General features: G+C 34.2%; 4 protein-coding genes across 4 annotated transcripts; 1 reads left to right on the top strand and 3 right to left on the bottom strand.

Annotated features, from left to right (window-relative positions):
- The first annotated feature begins 1,317 nt into the window (after positions 1 to 1,317).
- On the top strand, positions 1,318 to 5,303 carry LOC101248542 (putative E3 ubiquitin-protein ligase LIN). Its single transcript, XM_004233161.5, has 7 exons — positions 1,318 to 2,628; positions 2,717 to 2,855; positions 2,938 to 3,914; positions 4,001 to 4,148; positions 4,231 to 4,482; positions 4,568 to 4,877; positions 5,040 to 5,303. Exons 1-7 carry the CDS (start codon positions 1,589 to 1,591, stop codon positions 5,180 to 5,182), a joined length of 3,009 nt encoding a protein of 1,002 aa, XP_004233209.1. The 5' UTR covers positions 1,318 to 1,588; the 3' UTR covers positions 5,183 to 5,303.
- Positions 5,304 to 5,992: 689 nt separating this feature from the next.
- On the bottom strand, positions 5,993 to 9,931 carry AGO3 (Argonaute 3). The gene is given in 3 exon segments (NM_001287791.1): positions 5,993 to 7,701; positions 8,014 to 9,136; positions 9,410 to 9,931. Coding segments are annotated over 3 exon segments (3,000 nt in total). The 5' UTR covers positions 9,849 to 9,931; the 3' UTR covers positions 5,993 to 6,263.
- A 1,898-nt stretch (positions 9,932 to 11,829) lies between these two features.
- Positions 11,830 to 16,195, bottom strand: LOC101248264 (protein argonaute 2-like). The gene is given in 4 exon segments (XM_010318699.4): positions 11,830 to 13,415; positions 13,930 to 14,840; positions 14,842 to 15,116; positions 15,516 to 16,195. Coding segments are annotated over 4 exon segments (2,994 nt in total). The 5' UTR covers positions 15,934 to 16,195; the 3' UTR covers positions 11,830 to 12,025.
- A 2,783-nt stretch (positions 16,196 to 18,978) lies between these two features.
- On the bottom strand, positions 18,979 to 25,717 carry AGO2A (argonaute 2A). Its single transcript, NM_001279306.2, has 3 exons — positions 25,181 to 25,717; positions 21,498 to 22,698; positions 18,979 to 20,713 (listed from the first exon to the last, which is right to left on the bottom strand). Exons 1-3 carry the CDS (start codon positions 25,698 to 25,700, stop codon positions 19,306 to 19,308), a joined length of 3,129 nt encoding a protein of 1,042 aa, NP_001266235.2. The 5' UTR covers positions 25,701 to 25,717; the 3' UTR covers positions 18,979 to 19,305.
- Positions 25,718 to 27,446: the final 1,729 nt, after the last annotated feature.

Genomic DNA, 27,446 nt, shown 5'->3' with positions numbered 1-27,446 from the left:
TAAATTAATCGTAATTCAAAATTCATAAATTAAAATTTCTGACTCCGACTACACGAAGGTAAGAAATTCATTAATGCAATCAGCTTTTACAGGCAGACATTCTCTACCATGGTCCTAAAATTTACCCTTTTAAAATTAATAATTTCATGATGATGTAAAGTATTTTTTTTTCTTAAATTAGTTTTACCCTTTATATTAATTTTCCAATATTATAAAAAGAAAGACTAGTTGATATATATTTGAACTTAGAAAAGGACCCCATGGAACAATGCAGCTCAAAACAAGCTGTTTTTTTTGTCTCATACTTTGAGGAATCATATTTATGCTTTTAATATTTAATGAACTTAATATATAGTTTTTTTATCCATAGCTCCAAATTTTCCAAATCACATTTTTTAACTTGTACCTCTCTTGTTTACCTTTTTCAGATCAAGTGTGTTCATTCTTTTTCCATGAAATAAAATTTTGTTACACTAAAGAAGTAGCTTATCTTAAAGTTTATTATTATTTTCTCTCCTTCACATTTTTTTTTTTTTTTTTTACATATTTGGTGAATTGATGTATCATATTAATAGTTCTTCACAACTGGACATTTAAGGTAGAAAAGAAGTTTGATTCCACATTTGGTTCGATATCATAATGAGTGATTGATGTGGTAATTAAAATAATTTAATAGTATATTTTATTTAAAATTCATTTACACATTTAGTAGAATCTTGAAATGTTTATAAGCTAAAATCAGAAAAAAATAATAATCAAAAGTTTACACATTCATAAGAATCTTATGATTTTTTTTCCCGATTTATAAGTAGTTTTAGTTTAATTAAATATTTTACTAATCATATCTTTTTATACTATCCGAATTAAACATCTAACTTTTAATAATCTCTCTTTTCTATTTCCTCCATTTATTAGTTTTATGTGTAAATGCTTTAACATTTATATTTTCTTCAATTATTTTAAAGATAGTAAGTCATTTTAATATTAGAAGTGTTTATCAACACCTTTTACCAAATATATACTTAATAACATATGATCAGTTTTAACACTTCAATAAAATAAAAAATTATATTTCTATTTAATTAGTCAACTGTTTATTTGTAAAATTAATTTAATCACCTAAAAATGTTCTTTGAATTTGATATTTATCAACTAAATAATACTTTCTCCATTTTAATTTATTCGACATATTTTGATTTGATACATAATTTATGAAGATAAAAAGAAATTTTGAATCTTTTAGTAGTTTTAAATTAAAGATATATGATATATTTAATTTTACTATTTTAACTTAATGTCAATTGAAAAATTAAAGTTGAAGAATTTTATAAAGAAAAAAAACATTTTACTAAACGAGTTAAAAAAGAAAAAGTAAGACAGACAAACAAACTCATTGTAACGAAGGATGTAATTGTTATTGCCCAGTAGAAGTTAACAAAGTTATTGGAAAACCAGCCCATTGGTTGTTGTCTTCATTTCTATGGCTTTTATCAACCACTCCTAGTCTTCTCTCTCTGTTTATCTTGTGAAGTCAAGAAAGAATGTCACTGCACCATTTGTTCACAATCCAATTATCTTTTTTATTCCAATGGCTTCTCTTCAAGAATTACTAGCTGATGAAGGTTTTGAAAAGACTAAAAAAACTCATAGAAAAGTTAAGTTCAAAGACAGAGAAGACTCAAACAACATTGCTCTGCCTATTTACATTTGCCATGACAGAAGATCATCATCGCTGGATTTCTCCAAGACTAAATCTCGTAGACCCTTTTCGACTACTACTACTTCTTCTGTTCATTCGTCACAAAAATCGAATGTTAAGTCCACTCATACTCATGTTGGAGGAAACATTACAAGAAGAGATGAGCCTGCTATTGATGAAATTGCTATAAGAGCAGTGATTTCTATACTTGCTGGCTTTGTAGGACAATATTCGAGGGATAAAGATTTTCGCAAAGCTATAAAGGAGAAATGTTATGCTTGTTTTGTGAGAAAGAAGGATGGGATTTTTGCTGATATAGAATTGGCTATTGAGAGTATAGAGAGATTAGTTGATAGTATTGGTGATACTAAAAGGGAAGTTAAAGTCAAGTCATTGCAATATTCTATTAGGCTATTGACAATTGTGGCATCTTTGAATTCCAATAACTCTGGAAATGCCTCAACTTGTGGAATTCCCAATTCTAATCTCTCTGCTTGTGCACAGCTCTACTTATCTATCGTCTACAAGCTCGAAAAAAATGATAGGATTGCAGCAAGGCATCTCCTTCAGGTGTTTGTTGATTCGCCATGTATTGCTCGGACACACTTGCTTCCTGAGCTTTGGGAGCATTTGTTTCTTCCGCACCTTCTTCATCTAAAGATTTGGCATACACAAGAATTGGAAGTTCTATCGAGTTCGGATTATGCTGAAAAGGAGAAGCACATGAAGGTCTTAAACAAGCTCTATAATGACCATGTTGATATTGGTACAACAAAGTTTGCTCTCTACTATAAACAATGGCTCAAGGTTGGTGCCCAAGCCCCTGCTGTTCCTTCTGTTCCTTTGCCTTCTAAAGTTGGATACTCAACTTCAAGAAGACGTTCCATGGATTCTGTCACTTCCAATTCCTCCGTCAAGAACAATTCATTGTAAGTTTCATGGTAGAACTGTTCTTTTTTATGTAATATGCTTCCTTGGATAGTTTTGAGCTTCAAAGTTTTTTTCGTTATCCTGAAGATATCGTGCTGTTTTTGGCCCAATTACGGAGAGGAAATCCATGGATGATGCAAGAAATGGAATTTGGGACTATGAGGAGGACGAAAAAGAGAAGATTTTATCCATTGGAGATGACTTTAAGCAAAGCAATTACAGTCCAGTGAGTGACTTTTACATATTATCTTTTGTTGATTCTTGAAAGGGTATGATGAGATTTCTAATTAGATTCTTGATTTTGACAGAAAAAAACTGTGGTTCATCGAAGATCATCGAGTCAAAGTAATAGAACTCCAAAACATGATCAATGGGATCATACTCATAAAAAATCAGACCGCTTCCCGTATTTCAGTTGTCAAAGTGAGCCTGTGGAGTGCTTGAGAGAAGGAAACAGTAAGATTGGCAGTGTTTCCATCAGAAAGGAAGAAGAAATAATTCCTTCTGTTTCAAATGATCTAAGTAGAGCTATCTTCGCGATTTGCTCCTCAGATAGCTTAAGTGAGTGTGAACTGGCAATCCGTTTGGTGGCAAAATCTTGGCTTGATTCTCATGGAGATCTTGAGACTGTAAAGAGATTGTCCACAACACCAGTGATTGAAGGAATAGTGAACGTTTTATTTGCATCCGAAGATGATGAGATCTTGGAACTAGCCATCTCAATCTTAGCAGAACTAGTCACTAGGAAAGAGACGAATGGACAAATCATTCTGAACTCAGATTCACAGCTTGATATTTTCTTGAGACTATTGAGAAGTAGCAGCCTGTTTCTCAAGGCTGCAATTCTGCTTTACCTAGTGCAGCCAAAGGCGAAACAGATGATATCAATTGAGTGGATTCCATTAGTACTTCGAGTATTGGAATTTGCAGATCAGTTGCAGACATTATTCACGGTTCAACGTAGTCCTCAAGAGGCAGCATATTACTTGCTCGATCAACTTCTTACTGGTTTTGATGAGGACAAGAATTTTGAAAATTGTAGGCAAGTCATTTCACTAGGGGGATTGAGCTTGTTGCTCAGACGAGTTGAAACAGGAAATGTCTCAGAAAAGAGTAAAGTGGCTTCAGTTATGTACTATTGTGTTCAATCTGATGGAAGCTGCAGGCATTACCTGGCCAAGAACTTGAATAAAGATTGTCTTCTTCCCCTTCTATTGCTTCAGAACCAGCACAACACTCGAGGACATGTTTTTGCACTTCTCACCGATCTTCTCTGCATCGATAAGTGAGATTTTCTTGTTAAGCTCTCTTATGCAATCTACTTCTTTTTCTTGCATCTAAATGAACAAGTAATTTTGCATGATGTTACAGGCAAATTCAAAGAATAGAATTCTTACGCGGACTACTAAGTGGATGGGGAATGGTGAACGCCTTGCACATTTTGCTACTCTATCTCCAAAGAGCTCAACAAGAAGAACGCCCCGTTATCTCTGCCATATTGTTACAGCTTGATCTTTTGGTAAGTCTGTTTCCTTTATAGTCCTATCCGATTCAATGAATAATTCAGAAGGAATCCTCATTTAGCTGCAGTCATGCTGCAGGGAGATCCGAACGAGTGCAGTGTGTATAGAGAAGAAGTAATTGAAGAAATAATAAAAGCCTTGAACTGTCAAGTATTCAATGAAAAAGTCCAAGTACAATCAGCCAGAGCTCTACTTATACTAGGGAGTTGTTTTTCCTATGCTGGAGAGCCAGTAGTGGAGCAATGTCTGTTAAAAGAAGCAGGCTATGACGAAAACGCTGGGGATTCATATCTTGGCAAAAACTTCATCCTTAACAGTCATACAAACTTGGTAAATTCCCCTTCTCATGACCCTATTTTTCCTGTTGAACTTTAACGAGAACTCGAATTCACCTAGTCCTTCAACTAAGTTTCAGAATGAAGAGGAGGAGGCAACAAGAAATTGGCAAAGGAAAACAGCAATAGTGTTGCTAAACAGTGGAAACAAGAGGCTGTTATCTGGTCTTGTAGATTCAATAGCCAATGGAATTCCATGTTTAGGAAGAGCAAGCCTAGTTACTGTCACCTGGATGAGCAATTTTTTCTGTTTCATTGAGGACAAAGGAGTTCAGTCTTTAGTTTATTCGGAGCTGATCCCCGAGCTGATAAAGTTATTGAAGTACAATAATGCTATAGAGGAAAGAGTTCTTGCTTCACTTTCATTACTCAAACTGGCAAACAATTCAGGTATGGGATTTTGCAAGCTATACTATAAAATTGTATGCTCTACCATTAAGAGAAAATTTAAGTTGTTACTACTTCCATAATACCTAATTAAACTTTATCACAAAAAAAAAGAAGCACATTTTGAACTACTTTCACAGAGTTTTGGTCTACTACTTTTTTCAGATTATTTGGCAAAATTGTCTCCATTGGATAAAGAGCTCATAAATGATCTGCATCAACTCTCAGAAGTAACATGGACAGCAAAGGAGCTTGTTTCAATTATTTCAAGCAGCTCAAGGCATCATCAGCAGCTTAATGTACCTTAACAATTTGGTTATTTTTGTTTAGTCATTCTACCTTGTACATGTCGATGAAGCTAAGCACAGGTTGTCTATATATTAGTCTTTCTTGGAGATAATTTTAGTTATAAGTGAGGCTATTTCTCAACCGCGATACATCTTCTTCTTCATTCTTGAGTAATTCATAAATAGCTTCAGTCGATTGCGAAGCAAGTATTGCCAAAGACTATGGACACAGATAATGCCTCTAATTCTTCAATATACAAAAACAGAAATTACCATGTCTCTATAACACTTGATGCAAAACTGAGAACAACATTGTAAAGTGAGGTTTTCAAGATTATATGGGGAGAAAACATAGAACTCTGTTCCTTGAGAGTATTTAGCACAGTTCAGTTTGTTTTTCTTGTTCAAAATTTTTAATAAAAAGCATAGATCAGTAAGAATCGAATCCATGAAACTAAGAATATTAAGTATATTGAACTGAGTTACGATACAAAACGTATGATTCAAGGCTCAGTCAATCACATATCAGTTTGATCTACTTCACATCCTTACATAGAAATATCCTTCTATTTTTGCACAAGTGGGATGAGCTACTTCTATGCTGTAATGTAAATAACTTCTGTCAATATTTCTACTGTAACTTTTCTGCATATTATGTTCCAAATGGTTTGAAATCTCATAGTTAAATACGCATGAGTACCATAAGAACCAAAAAGTCCTCTTGCGTGTATAGCCTTAGTAATCTCGATTTTGGAATTTGACGATACTGCTGTAAAAGGTTCCCAAAAGGAAAGACAGAACGCAAACCACATTGAATATAGAGACTAGTAGTAGCTCAAAAACAAGTACATTAAACGAAATTCAACTTTTTCTCTCACGATACATATTAGAAAGCATCACACAATTTAAGTAGACATACTGGGCAGTGGCCTCCAGCTCCAGACACCCCCAAAGTAAATAAAACCATTATGACACAGGAAATAAAAGAAGCATGAAATCCCATTAGAAACTCCGATGAAAAGGGCATCTCCAAAATGTAGACAACCATCTCCTCCCCAGTGTGGGAATGGTGAAAGAGATCAAAGAGCGAACCGGACTGTCATCAAACGAAAAACATTATGTCCTTCAAATCATGGTGCAAATCATAAAATTCTTGTGCAAATGAGTCAATTGGTGAAGATGATGACGATGAAGCTTCAGAGGATGAAGTCGTAGACCTAGGAGATTTCATCTCCATAAGCACCTCTTGGAACATCCGTCCCCTGTAAGCAACAAGGTCTGCATAGTAAACTGGTGGAACAAGTGAAACAGGTTTAGTGCACCGTGCAAAAGTGAAGCACATGTTGTATATAAGACGTTGTAAATCGACAGATATGAAGCCATTATCATCATATAGAACATGATAGTGAGTTGCCTTGCTAGTACCCAACTGTCCATAGTGGCTGCAAAGATAGAAGTCAAAACCAGATGGATGAACAATTTGTGTATCCACAACAGTACCCGGAGACACATTTCCCTCCTTAGGAAATAGTCGTGTATGGTGTCTCTTCTGAGCCACAACAAGAGTGATTGCTGGTTGATACTTATTACTTTCGTATATAGCGTTAGCCAGATCAGTCAACTCTTCGTTGAGTACCATATCAAACTGACTGTCACTCACACCATCACGGAAAACAACAATTTTGTTTGGTTTAACAGAGTTGCGTTTCTCATAAGTAAGAACTAGGTCTTTACACATTTTCCCAAACTCTATAATCTTTTCAGTCCTGGATTTCTGTGGAGAAACTCTAGCGGCATATTTATTAGCAGCCGGCCAGTTGATGGTGGCAACAACAGCTGCTATGGATGGATATTTGTCAGCATCCTTGCCAGCAGGATGATTAACATCAGCTCCAATGAACATGACATTGTCATCACTTCTGAAATTTGGGAGTCTTTCCATAAGTTCCATATTGCTGCCCCCAAGTTTTGCATTAATCTTCATACAGAGGTTGACAATATATTGATTATGTCCCTTGTTGGCATTAGAAGACAAGCAACATTGGGTTACAATGCCAATTTTTGTCTCAGATACCCACTTAAGATACTTGTACCCATTATGCTTTGATGTCATAACACAAAGTATCATTTGAAGTTTACCCTGTAATTTTTTTTCAGCTGCATCAGTCACAACTTTGAGGAGATTTTCAACCTTGCCAACAGTAGAGAGCTCATTCATGTCAGTTAAATGTACTACAGCAGGGATGTCCATATTAATACTCAATTGCGTGCACCGATCTTTCAATTTCACGACAAATTCATCAACTTGTAGCTTCAAGGAATCCCTGCATCCCTTAGAGCTAAAATCTATCAAAGCCCATCGTTGAAGTGCCTTGCCTTCCACCACAGATTTCCCAACAAGATTCCACTGGCATGTCTTATAATTCAAATTAGGTGGTGGATTTTGACCGCCTAGCTTCAAAACAGGGACAGGAAGAATACGACCCGAAATTTGGGTCATGTTGTCATCAACACGAATCTTAAAATTATCGGGAATAGTCCTGCAATAATCAATTGAAAAAAATATTGTAATGCTAACAGGTTTATCATCAATAAGTTCATGATGACAGTGAATAAATTGACGATCTAAACTAAATAAAAAGCAAGGAAAGAAACCCAAACAGAAGATTAGAAATGAAATACATAGATTGCAACATAAGTGTATCAATATCCACCTACACTTTATGAAATGTATATACTCTATAACGAAAGAAAACCAACCCATAGACCGCCGCACATTTAACAAGAGGAAGCATCAAAATCTCAGAAGAAAACACATAAGATACAAAAGAAATTTAAGGAATTTCACATACATGCGCGGCCCATCTTTAGCCAGTACCGTCTCACGTATTAAATCCCTTCTCGTTTTGGGTTCAAGGGAGGTTGTTTTCAAAAGATCCTTAGGAAATCGTTGTCCCTCAACCAAGTCACAGAATTCCATCGGGACATAGTTGTCCTTATCACCTTTTCCAATATTTAGTGAAGGTAAATGCCTGTTCTTAATTTTAGGGGTATAATTTTTATCGAAGTAGTCAACAAGCAAAACCTCCTCTCCCGTATCTTGAAGTTTAAATTTAACAGTACGAGTTTCTCCTGGAAGTAGCTCCTTGATGACAAACTTCTGCTTGTTAGGACGATGAGTTACTTTGACTTTCAGACCAACCAATAAATCACTTGCACCTGCTCTTGTATACTTGAAAATGTCGTCTATATTTTTCCCATAATAATTCTCAAGAAATTCTATCACTGGAATTTGTTCCGGGATTACCAAGAGTTCTGAGTAATCTAAGCACAACGCAAGACCTTCAGATGTTAGCTTTAGGCTCTGCTGAAAACCTTTACGTGCAGCAACCCCGCCATTAAAAGATGTGCGAGCACTGTTAGAGTAGAAACAACGACCTACAGAAATCCTGCACCTCCTAGGATTTTCTTTCATAACCAAATCCATTCCTTGCAGTACATCACGAGGAATAATATTCTGGAGGCTTCGTCTCAAATATTCAGTCACGTTGTCAAGTTGTAATTGAGCAACAAGCTTGAAGGTAAGTATGTACTTGTATTCCTTAGCATCATCCTCAACAGAGCAGTTCACAGTTAAAGGCTTAGCAGGAAGATCAACAGCACTGTAAATGTTTCTAATACCGTCATATGCAGTTTTATCACAAGGAAATTCAGCAGGCTTATCCATCAACCACTTTTCTCTTATCTTACGGAGATCAAACCTGTCTGTTACTGACTTCCCAGGCTGATCCCCATCAACCTTTTGTACATCCACATCATAATGCAAAATGATAGTTCCGTCATTAAAATCAACAGGAAAGTGATTAGCATGCAGGCTAACAGACTCGTCAGAAGTGTTTCCACCATCAGGTCGTCCCATAGGTTCACGTTTTTTTGAATCCTTCAGAGTTATTTTCCCCAGAAGAACTGGAGCATCTGCCCACAAAAATAGTACAGTGCATTTTAAGAAATAATCAATGTTGACATGCATAATATATATGTTACTCCATTTGCAGTGAGCTAATAAAAAAGAAAATACAGGTCTGCACATGATAATTACTCATGTATTTGAAAACAAATATACAGAAACACCTGTATATGAATTTTAAACTTTTAACCAAAACGCTAGTTCAATCTCTGAAAAATACAACTTCAATTAATTCTTTAATGCTGTAAAAAATTCCAGTTCAATGCTAAATAATACTCTACCCTTTTGTTGTTGTTGTGGCGGTGGTGAAGCAGTACCAGCACCTTTTCTGGCAGCATTGAGCCAATTCATACCAGTAGCTACCGGAGTCTGACTAACCAGCTGATTTTCCGGAGCCACAGTCTCAGTAAACTGATGCTGATCCGATGGCCTGGGCTGGTTAGATGAAGATGAACCCATCTGAAACGCATCCCTTCCACCACGACCACGTCCACGGCCTTGTTCCTGTTCGTGCTGAACACGAGCACGGCCTTGTTCCTCTTCGTGCTGACCACGAGCACGGCCTTGTTCCTCTTCGTAGTAAGCACGAGCACGGTATTGGCTCGGGTCGTAGTAACCACGAGCAGGGCCTTGTCTCTGTTCATTGTGACCAGGAACACGATCAGAATTACGACCACGTTTACGGTCTCCACCACGTCCGTTGTTGTTTCCACGGTCCATTTGCGAGTATTTTTTAAGTAAGAGAGAAAGAAAACTAGCAACTGTAAATTCTTGTAAAGTTTTTGCGTTGAGAATGATGAAGTTGATTGAGCTTAAATAAATACACTATATATCGTATCGACAGAGACGAAAAAAGGACGATTGCAGGAAAAAGTGAGCGGATGAATTCATGCATGCAATTGACCTTTTAGTCCCTATAAGGTTTGTTAAATAAACCACAAAATTATTCGGTGTCTTTGTCTTCCAAACTTTTGGGGTTGAGGGTAGTTTTGGTATTTAATCATTTGGATGAAGTTAGTGGGGAAAAAGTGGTTACTGGTGAACAAATACAACGACTACGTACTCGACTTGTCAGTGACACTGTAAAACGCTGCAACGGAAAAATAATTACCCATTCCATTGTTAAATTATAAAAAATCTCATTTTTTCTGATTTTATTTTTACTTATATTAATTTTTATTCATCTAGTTCTACTTCATGTTTTTCTTACGATTTTTATTCATGTGTGACATTGCATAATTTTGAAAAATAATACGATTTATTTAAATATAGTATTACATTTGTTTAAACAATACTAATATAGTATGACTTTATTTGAGTACATTTAAATTTTTTTTTGTGTGTTTACTTCTTATTTATAAAATTTGAATTATACCTTTTTTAAATAGTGTTTATAATGTTAACCAAATGTTTGAAGTTAGATTTGATGGCTACTTTATTATTATTATTATTATTACTACTACAACCTTAGAGGGAAATTTGAACTATGATGAAATTATGACAAAAGAGAGTTTACTAAAATCATTTTATTGTATCAGATCATTGGCGTTTAATTAAATATGGTATAATATAAAATGGAATAAGGAACCCTAAAAGGAATAATTGAAGTTGGGATCCCTAAGTTATTGCTAAATTAAGATTTTAATCCCTAAGTTATTGCTAAATTAAGATTTTAATCCTTTGTATTCTTTTGCTAAGCAAATTTAATTTTTGCTTCAATTATGACGTACTAATTCTTTCCAATTACTTCTCCTCAAAGTCTATTTCAAATAACTATTTTTATATATAATGTCAAAACTTAAAAAAAAATGATCACAAGTATTAAAGGAGATTATACCCATCTTAATTTGATATTGTACTTGATTTATTCATTTGTTGACTTTGTAATTTGCATTTTTTTTATCACAATTGGGAAAAATTGATAAAGATAATATCAATAACATGTAATGAAAGATATAAAAACTCTCAAATATGATTTACATGCAATTAAATGCAAGTATTTGGGGTTGTAGACTAAATAAAAAACTAAAGTTTTAAGTACCTGACAAAGAAATTTTTTATTGTTCACTATAATAATTCTTCAAATAAAAAATTTCTCTAAAATACTAAGAGTTCATATTCTAAATAGGAAGTTTTCTAGTGTCTTATCATGTTAATTTCGGTGAGAATTTTATTCATATTCCTAATAGCATATGTGCACTTCTCTTCCAGATTAATTATATTTCAAATTCAGGATAGTATTGATATATTATCCGTTTAATTTTATTTTTATTTTTTATGTACTAAGGAATGTTGTCAACAAAGCTTTACTTTTTCGAATTTCTATAATATATTTTTATATCAAAAAACTTCAAATAAAAATGAGGATATCTTATCCATATATCATGATCCTTGTTTTAATAAATATGACATACTTATCTATTAGAATTATATACATATTATTATAAAAATACAAATGGAGTAAAATTGTACATGAGATAATTAACACAAAAAAAAATGAAATTATAAATCGTATTTGGCCTAAGGTTGTTTATAAGATTATAAAACCTCTTTTTTTTTTGGATGTTGCTTGCGGATAGTTTTAGTGACTTGATGGTATAATATTATATTAAGGTCTCTCAAGTTTTTTTTTTTTTTTTTTTTTCAGTAAGGGAAAAACAGAAAGTGAGAAAATGTTATCACATTGAATAACAGAGAGAGAGAGACATGAACACAAATTTATTAACAACTTGACTGGGAATACATAATACGGGACATGTAAAAGTAAAATTATTAAAACATAATCAAACCATTAAGACATCAATGCATAGAGAATAAAAGAAGCATGAAATCCCATTAGAAACTCTCCAAAATGTAGACAATCATCTCTTCCCCAGTGTGGTAAAAAAAGTGTGCCATCAGACAAAAAACATAATGTTCTGCAAATCAGGCTGCAAATTATAAAATCTTTGTTCAAATGAGGCAGGTGAAGTTGTAGAGCTAGAAGCGTTCATCTCCATAACCACCTCCTGGAACATCCGTCCCCTGTAAGCAACAAGGTCTGCGTAGTAAACTGGTGGAACAAGTGAGACAGGTTTAGTGCATCGCGCAAAAGTGAAGCACATGTTGTATATAAGACGTTGTAAGCTGTCAGAATTGAAACCATTCTCATCCCATAGAACATGATAGTGAGTTGCCTTGCTAGTACCCAACTGTCCAAAGTGGCTGCAAAGATAGAAGTCAAAATCAAATGGATGAACAATTTGCGTATCCACAACAGTACCTGGAGGCACATTTCCCTCCCTAGGAAATAGTCGCGTATGGTGTCTTTTCTGAGCCACAACAAGAGTGATTTCAGGTTTATACTTGTAACGATCGTATATATCTTTTACCAAATCATTCAACTCTTCGTTGAGTACCATATCAAATTGACTCCCACTCACACCATCACGGAAAACAACAATTTTGTTTGGTTTAACAGAGTTGAGTTCCTCATAAGTACGAACTAGGTCTGCACACATCTTTCCAAACTCTAGAATCTTCTCAGTCCTGTGTTTCTGAGGACAAACTCTAGCAGCATATCTATTAGCAGCTGGCCAGTTAATGGTGGCAACAACGGCTGCTATGGATGGATATTTGTCAGCATCCCGGGAAGTAGGATGATTAACATCAGCTCCGATGAACATGACATTGTCTCCATTTCTAAAATTAGGGAGTCTTTGCATAAGTTCCATATTGCTGCCCCCAAGTTTTGCATTAATCTTCATACAGAGGTTTGCAAGATACTGATCCTGTCCCTTGTTGGCATTAGTAGACAAGCAACACTGGGTTACCACGCCGATTTTTGTCTCAGATACCCATTTAAGATATTTGTACCCATTATGCTTTGATGTCATAACACAAACTATCATTTGAAGTTTACCATTGATTTTCCGTTTAGCTGCATCAACCACAAAATTGAGAAGTTTTTCAACCTTGCCAACTTCAGAGAGTTCATGCATGTCAGTCAAATGTACTTCAGCAGGTCCTTCCATATTAATACTCAATTTGCTGCACCGATCTCTCAATCCGATGACAAACTCGTCAACTCTTAGCCAGTTGCGTTCCTTAGAGCTAAAATCTATCAAAGCCCATCGTTGAAGTGCCTTGCCTTCCACCACAGATTTCCCAACAAGGTTCCACTGGCACTTATCATTCACACGAAGTGGACTTTGACCGCCTAGCTTCAAATCAGGGGGAGGAAGAACACGACCGACAACACCGGTCATGTTCTTATCAACTTTGATCCCAAAATTATCGGTGATAGCCCTACAATAAACAATTGAAAATTACAAGGAAAAACAAAAGATGCGAATTACATATATCAGTATATCATCAACAAACTCATGATGCATACAACAACATACCAAGTTAGATCCCGCAAGACCTTACCATTACTTCATGGAGATAGAGAAGTTGTTCCGAAAGAGCCTTGCTCAAATGAAAACATCAAGCCCTCAAAATCTATAACGGGACCCAGCTAGCAAGACAACCATAGGATGAGGCAAAAAGGCAGCTTACTAAGAATTACCATTCATAAATTTCTCATTTAAAAATACAACAAAAATTAGAAGATAAACTACTAACTACTATTTCAACAAAATGTGCAAGCTCCATAAATGAAGCCATAACAAACATGCGAGCCAAGAAAACCACACATAAAAGCAGAGATATTAAATCCATGATATTTCATCACATGTAGTAGTAGTTTTTTTTTTTATTTTCTAGCCGGAAAGAAGGAATTCAAGAGAAAGCATAACACATATTTAAGGAATTCACATACCCGCACGGCCCATCTTCAGCCTTTACCATTTCACAAGTTGCCTCCTTTCTCTCGTTGGGTTGAGCTAATGACATGTTCTTCAAAAACATAGCAGATGCCTTGTCCAACTCCTCCTTAGGAAACCGTTGTCCCTCAACCAAGACACAGAATTCCATTGGGACATAGTTTATCTTACTACCTTTTCCAACATCTAATGAAGGAAAATCCTTGAACTGAATCTCCCGCTGATATTTATCCCTGAAGTATTCAACAAGAAGAACATCCCTTGGGGGATCTTTGCCTTCTGGATCTTCAAGGGGGAAAGTAATTTCACTAGTTTTGCGATCCGTTAGCTTCTTAATAACAAACTTCTGGCTTGTACGACGATGATTTACTGTGACTTTCAAACCCTTTAATGCATCATGTGCAGCTTGATGGTTGTACCTGAAAATATCTTCTTTAGGTATTTGAAAATAGTTCCTCAGATAGTTTAGCACTGACATTGGTTTCCGGAGTGCCAAAACTGAGTAATCTAAGCACAACGCCAACCCTGCTTCTGTAGGCTTTAAGCTCTGCTGAAAACCTTTATATGCAGCAGCCCCGAATCTAAAGTCTTTATGAGGATTCTTAGAGTAGAAACAACGACCTACAGAAATCCTGTGTCTAGAAGGATTATCTTTCATAAACAAATCCATTCCTTGCAGTATATCACGAGGAGTATACGAAAGGTTTCCACTCAAATATTGTTCCAGCTTCCTAAGTTGTAATTCAGCAACAAGGTTGATGGTAATGTCATAAGTGCGTGACTTAAAATCTTCCCCGTCAGACCAGTTCACAGCAAAACACCCAGTAGGAAGTTGAACAGCACTGAAAATGTTCTTGTTACCGTCATATGCAGTATTATCTAGGGGAAATCGAATAGGGTTATCCCTCGCACAGCTTTGCTCTTATCATATGGAGAACAGACTTGTTTGTTAGATTCTTCACAGGCCGATTCTCATCAGCCTGTTGTTGAATATTCACATCATAATGCATAATGGTAGAGTGGGGATCAAATGCAACAACAAAATGATTAGCCAGCAGCTCAATTTGCTTTACACAATTTTTTCCAGTATCAGGTCGTGCGACTGGTACACGTTTTTCCTTAGAACTTTCTGATGAACTCGCTTCTGTAATTTTCAGGGACCCCATATCAACATGAACAGGATCTGCCCACACAAATACAGAAATATATTAAAATTATATATTAATTCTTTATAATAAAATAACTACTCATATGTGTTATTTTATTCTTGTTAACCCATCATAATTTATCAATTTATTACTTGTATGTTTATAATTTATATAATAATATCATTTTAGGCCTCCACCTCTCATTATATTTCTCCATTGATCATTTGTCAAACGATATTCTATTTATTATATTCAAAAAAATGAAGAAATCAAATCCTATTCACTATTATCGATAAAATAAAAGTTTAAATAGTCAGTCAACTAATAATTTGCTTAAAAGGAATTAATTTTAAGGATTGCATTTCAATTAGTAAGAAATAAAGAAAATAGATTATAATAATAATGAAGAAGAAAGCAAAGGTATGAGTTAATACCAGAAGATTGAGGACGATCCACAACCTCCTGTGGCGGCGGCGGCGGCCGGGCCCAAGCAGTAGCAACTCCACCACCACTACCCTGTTGCTGTGGCTGCTGCGGTGGTGGTCGGGCCCAAGCAGTGATTGGAACACCACTACCCTGCTGTTGTGGCCGTTGCCAAGCGTTACCACCACCACGTTGGACCGGTTGGTTGACCCAAGTACCACCACGACCCGGCGGAGCTCCACGAAACTGATATTGACCCGACCCCCTTGGCTGATTCCCCCATTGCTGTGGAGGCTGATGAAATGAACCCATTTGGGGCCCACCCCTTCCACCACCGACATGGGTCCCACCCCTTCCACCCCGACCACGGTTACCTCTGCCCCTGCCGGTGTTGTCGCCGCCACCACGTTGGTAGTTTCCACGGTCCATTTTGTAACTTCAGTAATAGAAACAGAGAAAGTTAATTAGCAACTATAAATTCTTTTAATTTTGGTCTTAAACTTGTCATGAAATTTCTCTTGAAACATTCAAAATATGACGATTGAAGATGAAGTTGTATACACTTCTGACTCATATTTTGGGAAAATCCTTATGCTTGTCCTCAAATTTCTATTACATAGATAAACTAACTACTTAATAGTATGCATTAACCTCAATAACGAGGAAAACCTCATGCATGTTCCAAATAATGTTGATTAGTGTATAAACAAAGGTCAAAGGAGACAATTTTATGTCATTAACTTATCTAATGGAAGCTTTTGAATACATACAAAAACTTTTCTAAAATTCGAATTGGAAGCTTTTGAATACATACAAAAACTTTTCTAAAAAATTCGAATTAAAAATATCTTATAAGAACACTTTATTATGTATATTAAACCCTTAATAAAAACATGTCATAATATAAATGACTTAATGAATATTTATTCACAAGTAGGGCTATTAAGGTATTCCGTCTTTAGTTTTTGCTAAGCATAGTTAAATGACGAAAAAGAAATATTTTCCAATATTGACAACCAACCAATTTGAATAGTTTCTTAGTTAAAATAAAAAATTGGGGTTGAGGGTAGTTTGGGTATTAAACAATTGTATGGATAAAAGTACACATAATAATTATTATTATTATATTATAATGTCAAAACTTTAGAATGTCACCAGTGTTGGAGGAGATTAAACCAGCTTAAATGATATATACTTAGATTTACTTATTGTTGACTTTACAATTTGCATTTCCTATGAAAACGGAGGAAAAAAATCGATTAAGTGAAAAAGAAAGAACATGTAATGAAAAATATAAAAGCTTTCAAAAATAATTTACTTCTACTAATATTTACTTTAAACTAATAAATATGAAAATAAAATTTTAAGTACCTGAAAAGGAGTTTTTGATGCTTGTTTTTTTTTATTATTTCATGGGGTGACCATTTATATAGTGGAAGAGCATCCGCTTCTCGCTGCAATTAAAATTATATCATATTTATTTTTCATCTATATGGAGAAATTTTTTGTTTTTCTATTTTGTTTCTCACTCGGTTTTTAATTGTCTAGATATGATTTTTTATATTAAAAACTTGAATTTGAGATCTTTGATAAAGAATAAATCGACCTCATTACATCATCACAAATCATATTGATTTTGATTCATATTACAAATATGATGTATTTCAAGTCTCTTTCCATATTAATTCAAAGAAGAATTTAATTCATACTTCTAATAGGATATGCTCGCTTTTTTTCATATGAATAATATTTTAAGTTCATGATAGTTTCTATATATTATTCGCTTGATTCATGGTATTAGATATTTTTTATTTTTCATGCTGTATTAGATGTTTCTATTGAGGTTTTAACTATCAGAATTAGCGCTATAAGTTATTTCCCTATTAAATCAGATAAATTTTTATTCCTATTCTAATTAGGATATGTTCACTTTTCTTCCATATTAATTATATTTCAAGTTAACGGATAGTGCATGTATATTATCCATTTTAATTCATTGAATTTGATATTATTTTTATTTTTCACGTGATATTTAGTGTTTTTATCAATGTTTTGACTATTTAAATTTACATTATGAGATTTTCTTTTATAAATAAATATCATATCAAAATCTCTAAATAAATATGACAGGTCTTTTTCATCTATTATGATCCTTATTAATAAATATGACATATTTTTAATCAGAATTACGAATTACTATAAAAATATTTAAAACAACCCAATAGAGTAAAATTGTTAAAGAAAGTTTTAACCAAAAAAATAAATAAATAGGAAATGGATATGTCTTATTTGGCCAAAACACCTAAGTTAACTTACCTTATTTGGCCAAATAATATAAGGTGACTTGCCCCTTTTTAAGACTATAAAACCTCTTAACATATTTTTTTAAAAAAAATTCTAACCCTCAATATTAAATACCCTCAAATCATTTATTTATCTTATATTTAAATTATTATATTATATAATTTATTTTTAAATTATATTTTTCATTTTAGTTTTATGTATTCTTATAGTAAAAATTAATAATATTTAATTATATTAAAATGATGAAAATTAAAATATTAATAGTTTGAGATGAAAATGTTATATATTTATATATTTTTTTTAAATATTATATTATATTTAAAAAGAATTACTTAAATTAAAGATTTAATTAATATAAAGAAGGGGACAATTTTAGTTAGAATAAAAGAGCTTTTTATTAGATTTTAGTTACATTAGACAAGTTTATTTGTAGGTTGTCTGATTTATTTGAATCTTCCCTCTACACTTCGTTTTTTCTTTTAGCAAGTAGTGTTTTTTTGCTTCGATTTATTGTTTAAATCGATAATTGCACACCCCAAGTGACTTGCCTTATTTTTAAGACTATAAAACCTTTTTGCCTTGTTTTGGAAAGTTATTTGAAGATGTTTCGAACAGAAATTACATAATTAGACGTACGTCACTATTATATATATATATTTTCTACCAGATACATAAAAATAAGAAGAGAATCGATGAATAAATTTGTCTTGTGCCTCCTCTACTCCTCGTGAGATTAGATTAGACTAGATAGTTCAAACTTTAGGTTTGTCAGATTTATTTGAAACTCTCGTCTTCTCTATAAAGTAGTGAATCACTCATCTCTTCTCCTCAATTCTCATTTTACAATCCTTTTGTTTGATTATTAATACATCCCTACTAATTTTACCGTGTTTATTTGTCACTACTTCTATCTTGTAGCAAATTACAAACTTTGAGATACATAGTATTTTAAAAATTAAAATTCTTTCCAATTACTCCTCTTCAAAGTCTATTTCTAGTAAGTACATTTACATATATAATGTCAAAACTTCAAAACGATCACAAGTATTAAAGTAGATGACACCATCATAATTGGATGTAAAAAGACCAAATATCGAAAAGACACTATCATCATTCATCATGAAGTGAGAAAATGCAATAACATTGAATGAGTGATAGATAGACATCAAATAGCTCAAACACAAATATATTAATATTAAGACACGTCTCAGAAATACATAATACAAAACATCACACAATTTAAGCAGTAGACATATTTGGGAGTGGCCTCCAGAGACCCCCCAAAGCAGATAAAACACAATCAAACGTCAATGATTAAACTCACACAATAGAAAAGTAAAAGAAGCATGAAACCCCATTAGATTCACGCACAAACTCCTTTGCAATGTCCAACGGAAAGGAGGTTCAAATGCGTTTGGAAATGGGCATCTCCAAAATGTAGACAACCGTATCTCCCTCCCCAGTGTGGGAATGGTGAAGGAGATCAACAAGGTGGCATCAGACGAAAAACATTACGTTCTGCAAATCAGAGTGCAAATCATAAAATTTTTGTTGAAATGAGGCAGTTGGAGAAGATGAAGTTGCAGAGCTAGGAGAGTTCATCTCCATAAGCACCTCTTGAAACATCCGTCCCCTATAAGCAACAAGGTCTGCATAGTAAACTGGTGGAACAAGTGAGACAGGTTTAGTGCACCGCGCAAAAGTGAAACACATGTTGTATATAAGCTTTTGTAAGCTGTCAGAATTGAAACCATTATCATCCCATAGAACATGATAGTGAGTTGGCTTGCTGGTACCCAACCCTCCAAAGTGGCTGCAAAGATAGAAGTCAAAATCAGAGGGATGAACAATTATTGTATCCACAACAGTACCAGGAGGCACATTGGCAGGGCCACCCTCAGGAAATAGCCGTGTATGGTGTCTCTTCTGAGCCACAACAAGAGTAATTGCTGGTTGATAGTTACTGTCGTATATAGCCTTCGCCAAATCAAGCAACTCTTCGTTGAGTACCATATCAAACTGACCCTCACTCACACCATCACGGAAAACAACAATTTTGTTTGGTTTAACAGAGTTGATTTCCTTATAAGTATGAACTAGGTCTGCACACATCTTTCCAAACTCTAGAATCTTCTCAGTCCTGTGAACCTGAGGACAAACTCTAGCAGCATATCTATTAGCAGCTGGCCAGTTGACGGTGGCAACAACGGCTGCTATGGATGGACATGTCACATTCTTTGCAGCAGGATGATTAACATCAGCTCCAATGAACATGACATTGTCTTCTCTTCCAAAATTAGGGAGTCTATCCATAAGTTCCATATTGCTGCCCCCAAGTTTTGCATTGATCTTCATACACAGGTTTGCAAGATATTGATCCTGTCCCTTGTTGGCATTAGTAGACAAGCAACACTGGGTTACTACGCCAATTTGTGTCTCAGATACCCATTTAAGATATTTGTACCCATTATGCTTTGATGTCATAACACAAACTATCATTTGAAGTTTACCATTGATTTCCCGTTTAGCTGCATTAACCACACCATCGAGAAGTTTATGAACCTTGCCAACTTCAGAGAGTACATGCATGTCAGTGAAATGTACTACAGCAGGTTCTTCCATATTAATACTCAATTTTCTGCACCGATCTTTCAATCTGAAGACAAATTCATCAACTCGTAGCCTAAAGAAGGGTTTGCGATCCTGAGCGCTAAAATCTATCAAAGCCCATCGCTGAAGCGCCTTGCCTTCCACCACAGATTTCCCAACAAGGTTCCACTGGCATTTATCATTCACAGGAAGTCGATTTTGACCGCCTAGCTTCAAATCAGGGGGAGGAAGAATACGACCCGGAACACGGGTCATGTTCCTATCAACTCCAATATCAAAATTGCGGGTGACAGCCCTGCAATAATCAATTGAAACTTAGAAGGAAAAATGAAAGTCTCTAACAAAAAATGCTAAAAACTTGTATCAGTATATCTACCAACAAATTCATGATTCAAACAACAATACATTCCATAAATGGAGTTTAAGGAAGGTGGAGTCGTACACAGACCTAACACCACTATCTCGTGGAGGTAGAGAGGCTGTCTACGAAAGACTCTCGACTCAAATGACAACAACATCAAGAAGAACAAGCCCTTGAAATCTGGAACAGACACAACGATAGCAAGACAGACATAGGAAGAGCCCAAAAGGCAGCTTACCATAAAATACCATTCGAATTCTAATGATAATGTCTAACAGAGAAGAGATTGCTGAGTAGAAAACTTTGAAATTTCCAGAGAAGATAGCACAAGTATAACAGAAAATATATCACATCCACAATCAATTCCATAACACACATGAAAGACAATAAAATCACAAACAGAAACAAACCTCCTGATATTTCACATAAAATCTAGCTTTTTTTGTTTTCTTCTCTTTCGATTGTAGATGCAAGTCATCTCTCTAGTTCCACAAAACCCCATAAATCTTTCATTTAAAAATAAACAAACCCCACAAATTGATCAACCAAAATCATTCATACTAAGGCAGCATAGACTGATTCATCAGCTTAAAAACTCAAATCCACCAATAACTGACACATGTATCAAAAACCACATACTTCTTGTCAAAAAGAAGAAATTCAAGAGGAAACAACAAAATCTCAGATGAATAAGACAAAATTTAAGGAATTCACATACCCGCACGGCCCATCTCCAGCCCGTACCATTTCACAAATTGCCTGCCTTCTATCTTGGGGTCGAGCTAGTGATATGTTCTTCAGAAACAAGGCAGTATCTTTATCCAAATCCTCCTTGGGATACCGTTGTCCCTCAACCAAGACACAGAATTCCATCGGGACATAGTTTTTCTTATTACCTTTTCCAATATCTAATGAAGGAAAATCCTTGAACTGAATCTCGCGCTGATATTTATCCCTGAAGTAGTCAACAAGAAGAACATCCCTCGGGGGATTTATGCCTTCGGGATCTTCAAGGGGAAAAGTAATTTCACGAGTCTTGCAGTCAGTTAGCTGCTTAATAAGAAACTTCTGGCTTGTACGACGATGAATTACCCTGACTTTCAAACCAACCAATGCACCCTTTGCAGCTCGAATGTTGTTCCTGAAGGTATTTTCGTTAGATTCTCCTAAATATTCCTTCAGAAAGTCTAGCACTGGCATTGGTTTCCGGAGTGCCAAGACCGAGTAATCTAAGCACAACGCAAGCCCTCCTTTTGTAGGCTTTAGGCTCTGTTGAAAACCTCTATATGCAGCAACACCAAAACGAAAGTCATGGTCGGGCAGGTGCTCATTAGAGTAGAAACAACGACCTACAGAAGTCCTGCACCTAGTAGGATTTTCTTTCATAACCAACTCCATTCCTTGTAGTATATCACGAGGAATATGTGATAGGCTTCCACTCAAATATTCTTTCAACTTGCAAAGTTTTAATTCAGCAACAAGCTTGATGGTAATGTCATAAGAGCGTAACCTAGCATCTTCCCCGTCAGACCAGTTCACAGCAAAACACCCAGTAGGAAGTTGAACAGCACTGAAAATGTTCTTCTTACCGTCATATGCAGTTTTATCTAGGGGAAATCGTGTAGGGTCATCCGCACACAGCTTTTCTCTTATCATATGGAGAACAGACTTGTTTGTTAGCTTCTTCACAGGCCGATTCCCATCAGCCCTCTGTTGAATATCCACATCATAATGCATAATGGTAGACTGGGGATTAAATCTAACAGGAAAATGATTAGCAAGCAGCGCAATTGACTTGACAGCAATTTTTCCAGTATCAGGTCGTGCAATAGGTACACGTTTTTCCTTGGAACTTTCTTGTCGAGATGATGGACTCTGATCTGTAATTTTCAGGGACCCCAGATCAACTTGAACAGGATCTGCCCACAAAAATACAGCGCATTTAACATTGGTGTACTTGTGCACCAATAAAATGAAAGAACACGCAACGTAGGAATAAATCATTTATGACATAATATGTTATTTGCAGAAAACTAAAGATACAGTTATTGGACCCTAAACTTGGATTCAAATTTTAATTTTGACCTCCAACTTTCCTAATGCAAAAATCGACACTTTAACTATCCAACTTTTAGATAAATAAACACATGAATCCTACATGGAACAATACAAGTAGGACAAAAAATGACATGTAGGATGACATGTGGGACATGTGTGTCAATTTGTTCAACTTTATACAAGTTTAAATGTCTATGTGTGCATATCCAAAGTTGAAGAGCATAAATGTAATTTGAAGCCAAATTAAAGGGCACATTTATGTATTATGCCAAACTTGTGAGCTAGAAAGAAAAATGAGTCAAACCACCACAACTAACGGATTTCGAACTTTTGTTGGTTATATCAAATCCCCAACACATTAGTAACACAAGAAGAAGCCTCAAAACTGATGAGTACTTATTAAAACAGTATGACCAATGTAGCTGAAGAACAAAGCCAAATACAAACCAATAAATACCATTATTCAAAATAGTCTAGTTTTTTCCTAGATGAAAGCAGATATCAAGATTCTCCAAATTAAGAGGGTGAAAACAAAAAGATAATCCAGGTCTGCTCCATAATAAGCACTTGTAGATGAAAAATAATTATTTTAAAACTGAAACAAAACAAAATAAGATAATATGTATATATATGTGAATACGTGTGTGTATACATAGAAACACACACGCACACATTATCATTATTCGTTCATTATTCATATTCAAAGTGGGAAGCTCCAAAGTGCAAAGTTAACTCGATACTAAATCATAATATTATGGAACACCTAATTAGTTAAATATTACTGAATAGTAATGATATCATATTATATTCAACTATATATACTAAATGCTAAAATTGCAAAGGTGTGAAGTCAAAAATTGAATTATGAATATTGTTTAACAACATCAATATTGTGATCTTCTTGTACTTTTTTGTTTTGCACTTTGTATAATCTTTTATAACAAACTTAATATAATATTCTTTTTGTTCTTTATTTAAAGAACAATTAGTTTTTCGAGGATAAAGAACAATTATTATTTTTCAACCTTTGATATTCTTTGAATTGGAAGAAGAAGAAGCATCTCTACCATCATCATATTTATTAATAAGCTTTTAATAGATCTTAAATAAACCCCTATCTAAGTGAATGATTTTCAAGTAAAGTCTATAAGATGGGATCATTATAACTGTAGAACCAATTAGATAGAAAATAGAACCTTCTTTAAAAAAAATAACCTTCTCAAAATTGGATAGAAAATAAAACATGTTACATTTTCATCTTATCCCTTACAAAAATATTATTCTGAAAATGGAGTATTATTGTCCTCCTTCATTTGTTTTAAACATTTACTTTCATAACTCATGCTATCTAATTAGCTATTCAATAGTTGTTCTTAGATATTCAGAACTCTCACACTATCCAAACTCATAACCTCCAACTACTTAATCTAAAACTTTAAAATATATTTTGGTATTCCTCCATCTTAATCTATATAAATTGATCTTTTTAGTTTCATGAATTAATGCCCTACTCAAGGTCAAGATTATCTTTTCATCATATATTTCAAATAATGAAGCACTTATATCATCATTGTACTATTTGATTTATGCTTTAATGTGACTCAATGAAAAAACTATTAATTTTTTATTGGTTGGAGGAAAAAATGGGCAAGCGAAATTATGCATTTATTATGTATTTTTACTATATTGCTAGTATTATAAAAGTTTAAAGAAGAATGTGTATGTTTTATTCCATTTGTGACCTTATTGAAAGTTTGCTAACTAGTAATTGAATCTCAAAATTAATAGTTTTAAAAAAAATGGGTCGGAGAAGGGAAAATGAGAAATAATTATAATTACAATATGGTGAATCAAATCCTCGTCAACAAGGTCGGAGTTGGAATAGTTAACCAACTAAGCTACTAATTTACAATAGATTGCTTAAAGAGGAATCAATTCTAAACATTAGAATACGCCCCTCATTTGGTATTTCTTAATATACTTTTAAAGATTCAATCTAAGTTGCATTCTATTACTCACTGCACAGGCATGTTTTTTCCATAGAACTTTATTTTTCTAATGAATTTATTAAAAATAAGGTGAGCCACACGTGTGCTAAAACTACTACTCCTTTTATCCCTTTTGATCGGGAATGTTGCGATTTTCAACGATCAATTTAATTAATTATTAAAGTTAAATTAAATTATACTAATAAGATATTTTAAATTGAAAGTTAATATATTCAAAATTGTTAAAAGTTAAAAAAATTGCATATCCATATATTAACTTGCAGTAGATAATTAGTATAAAACAAAGAAAATAGATAACAATAATAATAACAAGAAAACAAGGTTGAGTTAATACCAGAAGATTGAGGAGGAGAACGATCCACAACCTGCTGCTGATTTCCACCACCATGCTGCTGACTCCTCTGCGGCGGTGGCCGGGCCCAAGCATTAGCAACTCCACTACCACTACCCTGTTGCTGCGGTGGTGGTCGGGGCCAAGTAGTGTTTGGAACGCCACTACCCTGCTGTTGTGGCCGTGGCCAAGCGCTACCCCCACCACCACCACCACGTTGAACCGGTTGGTTTACCCAAGTACCACCACGACCCGGATTCTGATTAACCGGATAGTTTTGACCCGGTTGATTTTGCGGAGCCCCACCACGAATCTGGTATTGACCCGATCCCCTCGGCTGATTCCCCCATTGCTGTGGAGGCTGACCCATTTGGGACCCACCACCGATGTGGGTCCCACCCCTTCCACCTCCGATCTGAGGCTCACCCCTTCCACCACCACGGCCTTGTCCTCGACCACGGTTACCTCCACCTCTGCCGGCGTTATCATGACCGCCACCACGTCGGTAGTTCCCACGATCCATTCTGTAACTTGAGAGAGAAAAAGTAAAGTAGCAAATGTGAACACTTTCGATGATTTTAGTTATAACTTTGAGAGTGAAGTACGAGAATCTAGTTGTTAAGCTTATAAATAAAAAAAGGAAGACCATAAAAAGAGTACACGCTAAGAAAAGTTCAATGACGAAAAAGGGCTCTACTTAGGAGTAAACAACTCGAAAAGAAAGGAGTAAATGGTAAAGACGTGACTAAGTGGGGTCTTGTCGAAGTAAAGAATAATCTTGATTATTCCAGAAGGATCGATGAAATTAGCAAAAGTATATTGGAATATAATAAGAAAGTGAGAGGAAATGACTGAAAATTTAATGCCATTCACCTTTTAATCCTATGTTGTTTGTTCATAAGAACAGGGACGACAAATAAGGAGAATAAATTTTGTGCTTTTTGCTTATAACAATCGAAATCATAATTAATTAAGGTAATTTATTTTTTGTTTTATTTTGAAAATAAAAAAATGTAATATTTTTCACTCAAAATACATATAGGATGACAATCCTATTTATTTTATTCACAGAATGATTGGGTAAAGGGTAGTTTGGGTATTTAATTAATTGGATGAAGTAGTGAGCAAGGGAAACAAGTTTATTGGTGGAAGAGATACAACTACTACGTACTAGACTTGACACTTGTCGTTGACTGGTTGAACAACCTGTAAGGATAATTAAGAGTGTTTTAATTTAACTTTTAATATTTCATTAAAATTTCTATAATTCAAAATTAGAGGGATCAAAAGTACAAAACTCAATTATCTAAAGGTTGATCATTGATATATTAATTCTTTCTAAGCACTTCTCTTCAAAATTTATTTTAAAAATATGCTTTCATATATAACGTTAAACCTTTAAAATGATCACAAGTGTTAATGGACATTACACCGTATTAAATAATATATACTTGATTTATTCATTTTTTAACTTTGCAATTTGCATTTTTTTTAACGGAGGTAAAAAAAGACAAAACATGTAATGAAACATATAAAAGCTTTCAAAATTATTTAACTTGTACTTATATTTACTTTGGCTAAATATGATATAAAAGTTTTAAATACCTGATTTATTATTTTAATTGTTTGTCCTCGCTGATTTTGATTTTTTTATTGTTTGTAGTAAAGTAAAATTTCTTCTAATTACATAGAGTTGATGGGTGAGCGGAACATTGCAATTAAAATCATACCATATTTATTTTTCATCAATACAGAGAATTGTTTAATTATTATTTTATTCTTTTATTGATGGGTGACTATTTATAGAACGGAAAATTGTAATAAAAATCATATCATATTTATTTTTCATTCATACATAGAAATGTTTAATCATTATTTTTTTTTCTATTTTCTCAATAGATTTTATGTGCTTCTGACGTGATAACTTTTATATTTAGAATTTAAATTTGAAATGTTTAATTAAGTTAAGTTATTTCATTTTTGTACCATAAGTTATATTGATTTTAGTTCATTTTCGGAATAAGATATATTTCAAATTTCTTTCCCTATTAATTTGGACAAAACTTTCACTCATATCCGTTAATATGTTCCTTTTTCGTTCACATTAATAATTATATTTCAAGTTAAATGAGAGTATTGGTGTATTGTTTGCATTGATTTCGTATAATTCGATGTTTTTTTTAATGTTTCACATGATATTTGATGTTTTTATCAAGGTTTTAATCATCTAAACATGTATTTTTACATCTTTTTATATTAATTCGAGTTA

The sequence above is a fragment of the Solanum lycopersicum genome, chromosome 2 (genome assembly GCF_036512215.1).
Source record: "Solanum lycopersicum chromosome 2, SLM_r2.1".
NCBI lineage: Eukaryota > Viridiplantae > Streptophyta > Magnoliopsida > Solanales > Solanaceae > Solanum > Solanum lycopersicum.
The sequence above is the reverse complement of the archived record's forward strand: the minus strand, read 5'-3'. Positions and strand labels throughout refer to the sequence as shown.